The sequence below is a fragment of the Saccostrea cucullata genome, unplaced genomic scaffold (assembly GCF_032062105.1).
Source record: "Saccostrea cucullata isolate Sc308-1 unplaced genomic scaffold, CSIRO_AGI_Scuc_v1 ctg7999, whole genome shotgun sequence".
NCBI classification, from domain to species: domain Eukaryota; kingdom Metazoa; phylum Mollusca; class Bivalvia; order Ostreida; family Ostreidae; genus Saccostrea; species Saccostrea cuccullata.
The window spans coordinates 30,802-43,696 of NW_026935450.1; the positions used below are offsets into that span (position 1 = coordinate 30,802).

At 37.1% G+C, this 12,895-nt stretch overlaps 1 protein-coding gene across 1 annotated transcript; it reads right to left on the minus strand.

Annotated features, from left to right (window-relative positions):
• Positions 1 to 393: 393 nt before the first annotated feature.
• LOC134242909 (uncharacterized) lies at positions 394 to 8,940 on the minus strand. Its single transcript, XM_062725111.1, has one exon. It carries the CDS (start codon positions 8,938 to 8,940, stop codon positions 394 to 396), a length of 8,547 nt encoding a protein of 2,848 aa, XP_062581095.1.
• Positions 8,941 to 12,895: the final 3,955 nt, after the last annotated feature.

The window sequence follows — 12,895 nt, forward strand, 5'->3', positions numbered from 1 at the left end:
TGTAATTACAAAAGGACAAGTTATGATGCACAATTGTACAATAATGTCCTTCAAATGGTATCTTTTGTGCTTATCAGCTTCACACAAACAAAAGATATATCGATACCCTATTGACATTGCTAAACAAACTTGACCTATGATAAGTAACATCTGGTGTTTGTTCCTCAATGTTTGCTTTTCACTGTTTCTTAAAGAAAATCACTATTAAAATAATTGAAAATTTAGAAACTTCTTTGTTTTCTGTAGTGGTTTGTTTGCATGAAAAGCTACTTAGGGACATAAAGCAAAGAACTAACTCTTTTATCTAGTATATACATCTGGTTTCAATCATAGACTACTTAATTACACATACCACTGATTCTAATAAAACTGGATTGCTTTCTAAATATAGCATCATAATTCTTCATCTCGGATTTTCAGAAGAACAGCATCATGATAACTATAATATGTTGGTAATTGATAAACTTCAACCTCTATGGAACTGGATACATACACATGATCCAAAATTGTTCCCCCTTCTGTGGTGCTAAAGGATACAAGTTGTTTGAAGTTTTGCTCTTTCATAAACCTCTGAATTGGACCATCAATTTTTGCATCCTCATTGAAATCACCTACGATGATACAATCATGTGCATTTGTTTTCAAGTAGTTAAGAACTTTCTGAAGATATTGAAGGAACATTGCTACTTTTGCTGCACATGGGCGATACACAGACAACAACAAGATATTTCTTCTGGCTAATTTTACAGCTATTCCTTCAATATTCATTTTGGACATTGGCAGAATATCATATGAATCTTTCTTGTCTTTCAAATACAGCCCAACACCTCCACCCTTTGTCATTTTTACACTCTGATTTAATGCAGTGCTTTCATCATATGCTTCACTTCTCGGAAGATGATGAAATTGAAACCCTTCCAATGCAAAGTTCTCTGTGCTCTCCCCAGATCTTAGCCATGTCTCTGTTAAGCAAATAATATCAGCCTGATGGAATCTGGCATCATTCTTTAGATCTCCAAAATGACCGTGTAAGCTCTGTATATTATGCAGAACTATTTTCTTTCCATTAGAGGCTAAAATTGACGCAATGTCATCAAAAATAAGTTTAGGCATTTCCTTTAATGCTGCTTTGACCTCTGGATCAGCATAAATATTTTTCTGAAATCGAACTGGATCCTCTGTATCAATAAATAGGCCCAACTTTGAAGTAACCCTTGACAGTGCAACATAAGCTTGGCCTGGGGCAAATGCTTTATCTAAATTTACCACGACTTTGTCTGTTGTCATCCCCTGCACCTTATGAGCCGTGCACGCCCAAGATAACCGAATTGGAAACTGATGACGAACCACTGTAGTAGCCTTGTCCTTTATCTCCTCTTGCACTCTTTCTATGAACACCATGTTTCCATCCCTTGTATATTGTCCTGTCTTCTTCCCAACCTCCTTATTATCAAAAACCACTCCTATTGCTTTAACAATTTCCTCACTGTTTTCTACAAAAGAAAATCGACAAATATGTCCCATTACTCCATTCACAAGTCCATCCTCTACATCGCAATTTCTCGTAAGCATTACTCTTGCATGGACTGATAATAGAAGAGAGCTTGGAAGGCCATCACTTCTTGATCTTGTCATAGGTTTGTTTCTCGGTACTAACTTTCCGGATGTTTTGTCCTTTCTAAAGTCCTGAGCATCAATTTCCAGTAGATCTTCACATGATCTTTTTAACATTGACAGGTTGAATGTGTTAACTTCATCGTTAGTAGAAAACACATGAAGAACATCTTCTGGTCCTTCCCTGATACAGTCTTGTAGGAAATTACTTTGCTGCTGTGTTAATTGTTCATCTCTCTCTCTTACACGAAAAGAATTAAGAATCCCAGCAAAGGACAAATCTCCTCTTTGTCTCATTATCTCTGTTAACTCAATGACTTTAAATAAGTCAAGCCAGAAGTCCATAGGATAACTCATATTTTCTTTGTAAAGCCTTTCATCTTTTCTCTGCTTTACTGGTGGCAGCTGGTAAAAGTCCCCAACAGCAATAACACAAACTCCACCAAAGGGCTCCTTGCATTTCTTAATCTGCACCAGTCTTTCGTGTATGTAGTACAAAAGTCTTTTGTACACCATTGATATTTCATCAATGATAAGAATGTGAAGATCCCCTATCTTTACTCTCAATTCACTGAGGCTTTGTTCACCAAGAGGTTCATATGGCAAAGGCAGATATTTTGTTAGGGAAAATAAGTGGTGCAGTGTATTTCCGCCAATGTTGAAAGCCGCTGTTCCAGTGAATGCTGCGAGAAGAACTGATGGTCTATCTGGTTCTGACATTATTCGTGAAAGTAAACGCGATGCTTCATACTGAATTGCTTTTATAAGATGACTTTTACCAGTTCCTGCTCCACCAGTTACAAATAAATGAAAGGGCTCACATTTCTCCCCTGCAATCTTTGCTGAACACCACTTGCGAACTAAATAAAATACAGCACTTTGTGTCTCATTCAAATTCTGAAGAACAGGTAACATTTCTTCTCTTGAGATAACATGTTGTTGAACATGATACATGACATCTGCATTATGTGTCTCGCTTTCAATCTCTGGTATAATATCGGTACTTTCCTCCTCTGGCACTGTGTTCCCATTTCTCTGTGCTATACCTTCCCTTCTGAGAACCTCTGTCTCTGGACATATCCTCGACCATGCATCTTCTGGTTCACCATTCATCTCATACGCATCCTGAGCGTTGTCAACCATCTCTTCATTTTCTGCATATTTTGAATGATTTGATTCCACAATTGACTTCACAGACTGCTTTCGTTTTCCACTGGAAATTTTTACATAACCAGTTTTGTAAAAGTCCTCATATAATTCAAACCCTGGGGGTTTCAACTGTGTTTCTGTCCAGTACGGAAGAAAAAGTTGTAAACGAGATTGATAATATTTCTCAGACATTTTTTCAACACTGAACCTAGGATATCTTACAACAGCAGGTTGAGTTCTTGTTCTTCGTTGTACGTAACCCTTCCCATTCTGTAATTCAAACACGTTTTGATTCTCTTTCTTAGGAACTTGAGATTTTGCTAGCACTCTGAATTCAGAACAAAATTCGGCAAGGCACATTTCATGAAAGATTGGCTTATCTGGTCGGTTCATGTAACGTTCAATTATGTTCGTCATCCACACTTCATTCTCGTCATCTTCTTCATCGGTAATTTCAACATCTTTTGATGCTTTCTTCTTCAGCACAGATAATGGCTTACTTAAGCGCACTGGGTTGTCACCTACAGGCACAAATACAACCTTCCTAGAACATTCTTTCATCCTCAAATTACAAACTCTGTACACAGCTTCCTGAGCACTTACTTCCCTGTGATGCAAGTACGCTGATCCAATTTTCTTCATAGTTTTTCTGGCATCAACATTTCCTTCTTCTGCCTCCAACTTTGTTTGTTTTAATAGCATGCCCATTTCCCTCTCTGACTTCGATATATAGGAAATAATATAAACAATACAACTGAAAGGATCAAGAACAAACTGTATGTCCATATTAGCATCCCAGGATTTTAACAGGCATCTGTTGTATTGGTTTGTCCAAACCTCATTTGGGCACCGTTCAAGTATAATTGATCTCTTTGCCGACAACATGTTATGGGCCTCTTCGTACAGTTCCTGGGTTAATGAAAGATCATCAAATAATTCTTCTGTTGTTATATTTCTATCCCCTTCATTCTGAACTCTTTCCCAAACACTGAATAATATTTCCTTCGCATATGCCTTGTTTAGCTTTGCTTCTTTTTCACACTCATCTGTGGTTTCTTCCTCTTGACTGCTTGTAATGAAAGTCTTTTGAGATGGAGGCCTTGGGAAATTAAATCTACATTCTGTTCCCTTCTTTTTACAAGATTTTGAATGTTTCTTGCTGTGTTGTTGTACTTCTAAAACACTTTTTCTCAATTCAAAATCATCACTTTCTGATGGTACAGCACATGTTACATATCTGTCAATAAAGTTGCATACAACTTCCTCGCCATCAGAATCAATATTTGGTGCATTTTCAATCCAATATAAGCAATGCATATGTGGAGATCCTCTCTGCTGGAACTCAACTCTTTGAAAATAGTCTGCTACCTTTCCTATTGGTTCTGCAGGAGATAGTATGACTTCCTTATGAAATATTTGAAATCTGTGCTCAAACATTCTAGCCACAGTGACTGGATTGCACCTTAGAATTTCATTCTTTTCTGACCATTCCATTTCCTCGGGATTTCTGTTATCGTTCTGCTGTTGTAGTATTGCTGTAACAGCATCATTCCATCTGTACTCTGCTGCAGAGAACGAACAAAACCAAGTGGGAATTCCTAATTGCCGCAGCATAGCAAAGAGGTCCTTCTGAGCCGTTGCCCAATAAGCCGGTGTTCCTCTTATTGGCTGCATAAATCTAATAGCATCATCATTCCTCAGCAAGCCCGAGAGAGTAATTGGATCTTGTAGCATATTTGCTGTTACTGGTTTCCCATTGGTCCATTTTGATAAAGATTTTCTTAGTGAAATTTGAGTTTTTTCAATCACTTGATTCAGTTCGGACATGTACTGGCTAAAGAATATGTAATTGGTGTCCTTTGCAAATCTGTCATCTGCATTCATTAGCCTATTATTGAAGTATCTTGAAAGAGTCAACTTTTCTGATCTTTCTTCATTCCAAGAGAAACGACCACTTGGGAAATGACACGGAAATGCCTTAGCTTCATTGCCAGGTTCCTGTAACATTCGAATTGGGTTTTTCCCTTCACCTGGTGCAATGTTGTACACATCATCAAAATAATGGTCTAAAACCTCCTGTGCAACATCTACAGGTTGTAAACATGTGTCAAATGCAACCATTTCCTCTGTGATTCCCACATTATCCCTTGCCTCAACGTTTTCTTCTGTCATTTCTTCTTGTATCGTTAAATCCTCTTCCAAAGATGATTCAATTTTTATATCCTTATACCAATGATTGTGTTCTTTTAAGTATGATAAAGCTGACATGATATGAGTTGTATTAACAAACTGATACTCAAAGTAGCCTTTGTAATTCAACTTCCTTTTCAATTTTACACGCAACAACAAGTTTTCATCCTGTTTCATTGGTAAACTGACAGTTTTCCTCATATCTGAAGGTACACAAATAACAGGACCATGTACATTTTTTTGTCCCCCATGAGGAAGAGCCATTACTTTCATAAATGGAATGTGCATTGCAATCAAATGCTGTTCCAAACTGTTCAAGTTAGTCAATTCAGAAGGAATATCCTCCACAACCATGCTGTTTGCTGCAGCTTCTGCAGGTGCTTTGCCACTCATTATTTTCCTATGGCAAGTGTAACAAATCCATAATGATGATTTAGTACACGATTCTGGGCAAGATTCAGAGCATTCATGCAGATACTTATCTAGCAAACAAATCTCAGAGATAGATTTTGCTGACTCACTTTTATGATACATCTGATGTTCACATGCTTGAACCTGATTCTGAAAGAAAAGCCTGTGGCAACATGTACAAACATAATTTGGACCCTCCTTGGCTTTTTCCTTAAATAATCTGACAATATCCTCTTCTTGTTTCATGTTCATTTGTTTCAGTCTCCTTTTCTGCTGAACTTCTTCTTTTTTACTCTTTCTAACTTCAGCAGATGATTGGTAACTTGACTTAGTACTTTTCTTTGCTTTAGACTGATATTCTGTATCAGTGTGATACCTCCTTGTACCTCTTTTCTGCATTTTTGATCGAAAAGTCTCATTTGTATTATATTTTAGTACAAATGCAGCTTTGCTTTTCGCTCTGTAAGATTCATCTTCTTTGTATCTTTTTGAAGCCCTCTGCTTTACAGTAATCTTATGCTCCAAATCAGTTTTGTACTTTTCACTGCTTCTTCTTTTAATGCTTTGCTGATGTTCCAAGTCTGTCTTGTACTTCTCAATGCTTGCTTTCTTCACATTCTGCTGATGCTCCAAGTCTGTCTTGTACTTCTTGATGCTTGCTTTCTTCACACTTTGCTGATGCTCCAAGTCTGTCTTGTACTTCTCAATGCTTGCTTTCTTCACACTTTGCTGATGTTCCAAGTCTGTCTTGTACTTCTCAATGCTTCCTCTCTTTACACTTTGCTGATGCTCCAAGTCTGTCTTGTACTTCTCAATGCTTGCTCTCTTTGCACTTTGCTGATGTTCCAAGTCTGTCTTGTACTTCTCAATGCTTGCTTTCTTCACATTCTGCTGATGCTCAAAGTCCTCTTTGTACTTCTCAATGCTTGCTTTCTTAACACTTTCTTTATGTTCAAAGTCTATCTTGTACTTCTCTTTACTCTTTCCTTTCAACTGTTCTCTGTGCTCAGAATCAAACTTATATTTCTCAACACTCTTTCTTTTCTTTCCCTCTTTATGTTTCAAGTTTGTTAAGTATTTCATTTTACTTCTTCTTTTACTTGCCATTTGTACTAAATGTGAAGCACAATATCGTTCTCTGTTTCTTATCTGTGCTTTCAGCCTAAAGTCTGCATCTGAGTACATATCTTTCTTCTGCTCCAACATTTTCTTTCGGTACTTTTCATTTTCCGTGTATCTTTTCCTAAATGCATCTTTCCTCTTTTCCTTCAAGTCTGTTATCTTCAATTTCAGATTTCTTCGTTCCTCTCTCATTCGAATTTTATTTCTTGTGCGAACGTTATATTCTCCTTTAAGAGATCTATTTCGAGTGACACATTCCTTTCCATGCAGCCTTGATGTAACACTTAAAACAACATCATAATGATTCTGATGTCTGTGGTATAAATAAATAGCTTCTTTCTGTTCAGCTGATTCTGGGTTCGGCCCTTTCATACTAAACTGAAGCCATTTCATATCTGAATAAGTATAAATGTCAACATTCAACATATGTGACATAGCAAGAATCTCCAATTCAGTGGCCCATACACCCAAGTTAGACATTTTGCAGTGAAGTAAGTACGACCTTAAAGATCCTTCTGACCTCATAAACTGTTGAAACATTGCTTCATGGTTCAGAAGATGCTGACAAACAGCTTCACGAATATGTTGATGATGGTTCTCAGAGTTTGTCAGGCTGAATGATACTGCCCTAAAAAAACAATTACCATCTTGTCCAATTTCTTTACAGCCTCTGGGTTTATCCATGTCTTTCACAGATGCAGCATGGTTTTCATGTGTAGAGACATGATATGGCACTCCCAACACTTTACACAATTCCTTTTGTTTCTCTACAGATAAAGGTATAAAATCATGCCGTTGGAATTCCTCGCCCATAAACATCACATCATTCTCCTGTAATATTTCTGACTGATCTGACAATATCCCGCCTTTCTCTGAAACTTTTAACCCTTCAAAACATCTCTCAGTTTCTTTAACCTTTGACTGATTTGATGTCAAGAGACCTTGTCTTGAATCTTCATTTCCCTCTGAATATTTTTCAGTTCCTTTAACCTCATTAACTACTGCAGTGGCAAAATGCTTAAGTGAACACAACACCCCAGTTAATTCACAAGCAACAGTTTGTGAAATGCCCATAGAAATAGCCAGTGACCTAAGATGCAGATAGACATCCTGAACATCCTTCAATAAAATTCTTGTACTCTTCCCTCTAACACTAAGATATCCACGGGGGCATCGTGCATGTGAATCAAATGAGAAAAACCCATCATTAGTCTTCCCTATTAAAAGGGTATTCCCTCCGAAACACACAAAGCATCCATTTGTTTCAGTAAGTGCTATCTGCAGAGCTTCAAAAAGAGGATGGGCATTAAAATCTTCATAACATGGTTCCTCCGCTGATACACTGATTAAACTTGGTACAGAGGTCTTAACTGTAAAGTCAAATGTGTTGCTAAAGCATTCAAAATACTGCGGTAACTCTTCCACTAACAAATACCTACTTGTAATTGAAGAACAATTCTGCAGGTATGTGTAAAGTTCATCTCCATTGACTAAAACTTTATTGACATCAGCTGTTTGCCACATTTCTGCACTTTTCAGAAGATGATAAGCCAAACCTGATAAACAATTTGCAACACATTGAGTTCCTGCAGAGTCACCAAATATAGGATCAGCTTGATGAAAAGAGCCCTGAACAGACACAGAATACAAATTTCTTGCTTCTAAATTTGTATTTTCCTCACCTGGACAATCCTCCATACTAGTACTTTCTTTCTGATCACTTTGTATTTTCAAATCTTTTATGTTCTGACCCATTTTCCGGTGAAAAATTCTTACATTTGCTAATTTGATATCTTTTTTTCCTTCATTTGTCAACTCATTTTCTATAATCTCTGTATCATCTCTGAAATCCAACATACTTTCTACAGTCTCCAGCATATCTTTTTCTCTGTTTATACTTTCTATAATATCATGTTTTTCGTTCAAGTTTCCTTTTGATATTCGTTCAGTTTCCATTTTTGATTTCGTTAAAGTTCCTTCATCTTTTGATATTCTACTGGTCTCCTCCTCCCAGGAGGTATCCAGCTGCGCCTGACCTGCTGGATCAGACATATGCCCTATGCCCGATCCAGGTGCCCTCGGTGGAGCACAAACCCACGGTGGGGAGTCAGGGGACGGTGCCTTGTCCTCGTTACGGACAAACAGACGACTTCCCTGAGGAGGTGACAACCTCAGGGCAGGTGAATGCATTTTCACTCGAGGTGAGGCCTGCACCCTGGCCAGGGGTTTTTCCTCTTTAGGTGGAAACCCCATCGAACCAAGCCCTGGAAAATTACCAGGAGGAGCTGAATCAGCTCCATCCACTGTCCCACAAGGAACAGCAGATTCTTGTGGTGTCAAAAGTGTGTCTTCGTCTTGCAGAATTCCTGCAGCTTTTTGTCTCTTTTCTCTCTTCCTCAACTTATCAGCAAGTAATCGCTGTCTTGCAGACAATCTCTTCTTTCTCTTTGCCATCTAAAAAAAAGGAAGCCAATGGGCCACACCATTCACCTGAATAACATTGGTGATGGTGTTTTATTAAAACAATTTGTAATAAAACAACATGTAATACCTACTGTGGCCTTGGCCAAACATCCCCTTCCCCTTTTGACAATTTGAATATACTTACCCAGGATGCTTACACATATGTATCAGATTTTCTTGCCCAATGGTACTTGAGATGAGTTTTAAAATTTCTTCCTATATATTTGTATGTAAAATTTATTCCCTCTTGTGGCCCATCTAACCCCCAAAGGTCATGATTGAAACAACTTAGATCTACACTAACTCATGATGCTTCCATACAAGTCTCAGCTTTTCAAACACAATGGTTCTTGATAAGAATTTTTTTTTAGAAATTCTATATCTTTCTATATAACATTTTCAATTTCCTTTTGTAGCCCCTCCCAACCCCCAGGGGTCATGATTTTAATAATTCAGATTCTACACTATCCCAAAATGCTTCCACATAAGTTTCAGTTTTTCTGGTCAAGTGGTTCTTGAAAAGATTGATTGATTGTGTATTGTTTAATGCCCTCTTGAGAATTTTTACTCATATGGAGACGTCGCCGTATGTCGGTGAAAGCTTCAAATTTTGACCTTTACTTGACACTCAGGTACATTGAGCAATGAAGAATCATTTGAAAGGACCCATTCTTGAGAAGATCTTTTAATGATCCCACCTTATTTCTATATTTTCATGATAATCTAATCTTGTATGTGGTCTTGTAGAAAGAATTTCTCACTCATATAGAGACGTCATTGTTTGCTGGTAAAGGGCTTCAAATTTTGACCTTTACTTGGCACGCAGGGCCATTGAGCAGTGAGAAATCCTTATCATTCCAACGCCTACTGCTGACATGAGGCCTAAGTTTTCCAGGTCTCATCCTAAGCACTTGCTCTTGAGAAGATTTTTTAATGACCCATCCCTATTTCTACATTTTCATGATTATTTAACCCCAAAAGGGGTCTCGGCCCTTCATTTTAATAATAACATTCCCTTTTAATTAAGGATGTAACAAGTTCAGTTAAAATGGGTCAAGTGGTTCTTGAGAATATGTCAAAATGTGTAAAGTTAACAGACATATGGACAGATAAATGGATGGACACACAGACCAACGATGGACAATGTGTGATCAGAAAAGGTCACTTGAGCCTTTGGCTCAGGTGAGCTAAAAATCAGACGGCCAGATACTTACAACATTTCTGAAATTGAAAACATTTTTTCCCCTACCAATCGACCCAAACGTATCAATACTGAGTTGGCAATGCCAAACCAACAATATTTTTATTGTGGCCAAACAGACAAATCTTGATCAGAAAAGTCCACATGGTTCAGGTGACTTAAAAATATGAGCCTTTACTGTTTGTCTTGTCAAATGGATTATTAAAATTTGTCTGAACACAGTAAAATATATATCATCTTAGGATACTGTGTGCAAACTTTGATTGAAATTGGCTCAGTGGTTCTGGACAAAAAGCGAACAGTTTAACTTTACAACTTCAATAACAATGAAATAGAACATCAAAACCTCACTTTTGAAATATAATTTCACCTTTTTTTAAGGTTTATACCACTTCACGCAAATCAACAAAAGAGACTGGTAAAGGATAAGATGCCCTACCCCTTGGGGTCATGATTTGAACAAACTTGAATCTACACTACCTAAGGATGCTTCCATATAAATATGATGAATGCCTTATGGCTATGCTTTTCTTAAGAGAAACTGATTTTTAAAGAATTTTTCCCATATATTTCTATGTAAAAATTAGCCATTGTGGTCCCGCCATACCCTCGGGGGTCATGATTTTACAAACTTGAATCTAAACAACCTGAGAATGCTTCCATATGAATATGATAAATTATGGCTTTGTTATTCTTGGAAAAATATATTCAAAGAATTTTCCTATATATCTGTATTAAAATCTTTGGTCGGACATTTCGGCCCCACCCTACCCCCAGGGGTCATGATTTGAACAAATTTGAATCTACACTACCTGAGGATATTTCCCCATAGGTTTCATCTCTCCTGGCAGAGTGGTTCTTGAAAAGAAGATTTTTAAAACATGCCACCACATTTTCATTACTTCTCAATTATCTCCCCTTGAATGAGGACATGGCCTTTCATTTGAATAAACTAGAATTCCCTTTACCTAAGGATGCTTTGTGGCAAGTTTGGTTGAAATTGTCCAAGTGGTTCTTAAGCAGAAGTTAATAAGAGGCCCAAGGGCCTTGAATCGCTCTTCTGATAAATTGTACAACCTATCACTCGTATTTGAAGCCTCTAACCCTAAGTATCCTAAGACCAAAGTTGCACCACCTGACAAAGTTTGATCATTCTTAGCCAATTAGGACTACTTCTTGGTCTACATTCTTGGAAAACCCAAAATGCTTCAACTTACACAGTTTGATTATTCTAAGCCAATAAATACCTAAGATACTTAAATATAGCCATAGAATGTCGAAAGTAGGTCACTGTGACCTACTTTTTGGTCGACATTCTCCAGAAACCCAAGATGCATCAACTGACAAAGTTTGATGATTCTAAGCCAATAAGTGCCAGAGATACTTAAATATAGCTATAAAATGTCGAAAGTAGGTCACCATGACCTACATTTTAGTCGACATTTTTCAGAGTCCAAAGATGCATCTGCTTACTAAGTTTGATGATTCTAAGCCAATAAATACCTGAGATGTTCAAAAGTAGGTCATTGTGACCTACTTTTTGGTCGACATTCTTTGAAAACCCAAGATGCATCAACTGACAAAGTTTGATGATTCTAAGCCAATAAGTACCGGAGATACTTAAATATAGCCATAAAATGTCAAAAGTAGGTCTTCGTGACCTAATTTTTGGTCGTCACTCTCCAAAAACCCAAGATGCATCAACTGTAGATGCACACCGAAACTATAGATATTTTATAAGCATTGTACTTCTTTTCTAAATTTTCCTTGGCTTTTAAAAGGGCCTAAACCGGAAGTAGATCATAGACTCCAAAGCTAGTTCTTCTAAAAGAAAACCAGTTTACAGACAACTTGAAACTCTGCAAAATGTCGAGGACTCCCGAAAGATTAATGGAGGCTTACAATCTTAATGTGTCATCTCCCGAGGGAGATTACAATGAATTTGTGCACACTAGCTGAAGTGGTCAGTGTTATGGAATAATTAGGTTAAAGATTCCCACATCAAATCTGGATTCTAAAAATAGATTTTCAACAACAACTAGTTGCAACTAATGAGAGCAGCAGGTGTTTGTGTTACAGAGTATTCTAGGTCAATTATAAACTTCAGATAGAAGATTAGATCCGCCTAACAAGCTTGAACATATATTCATACGCAGTAATTGTACAGGTATTTAATCAAAAATGTCTTTAAAAGCATGAAGGCATAAACAATGTTACAGTATGAAATTTTATACAGTTTCTACATCTTAAGTTTATATAATCACTCAAACCAAAGCATTTTTTGCTAGAACTATTATATTTGGCATATGAATCACCTTAATGAATACGTGAAAAATTTTACTGCTCTGAAACGGCTATGTCAACAGGGAGTAGCTCGCAACGCGAGCCAACTCAAAAAAAGTGTGCGTTTCATAGATGTGTTCAATGTGCTAAAGTCTGTTCACACTACTAAGCATGGAATATTGATACTTGAGAATGGTTTTAAATTCAAATATTTCTACTCTGAATATAATAGTTTTTCTGCATTGAAGATTTAATATTTCTGATTTATACACAAGTTTGCTACTTTAATAAAATAAAAATCTGTCAAAGTGCAAGGAAGTGTCAATCAAACAAATCCAAAAATTTGATGTTTCAAAAACATTTAGATGAAAAAACTCTATACTTTTGAGTGAACAGCTATTAAAAAACATGTAAGTTGTGATATTATACAGAACCTATTAACAGAGTTGTGGAAAACTGTCA

Excerpts from the sequence above, each read along its gene's own strand:
- LOC134242909 (XM_062725111.1), bottom strand. The coding sequence starts at position 8,940 with ATGGCAAAGAGAAAGAAGAGATTGTCTGCAAGACAGCGATTACTTGCT.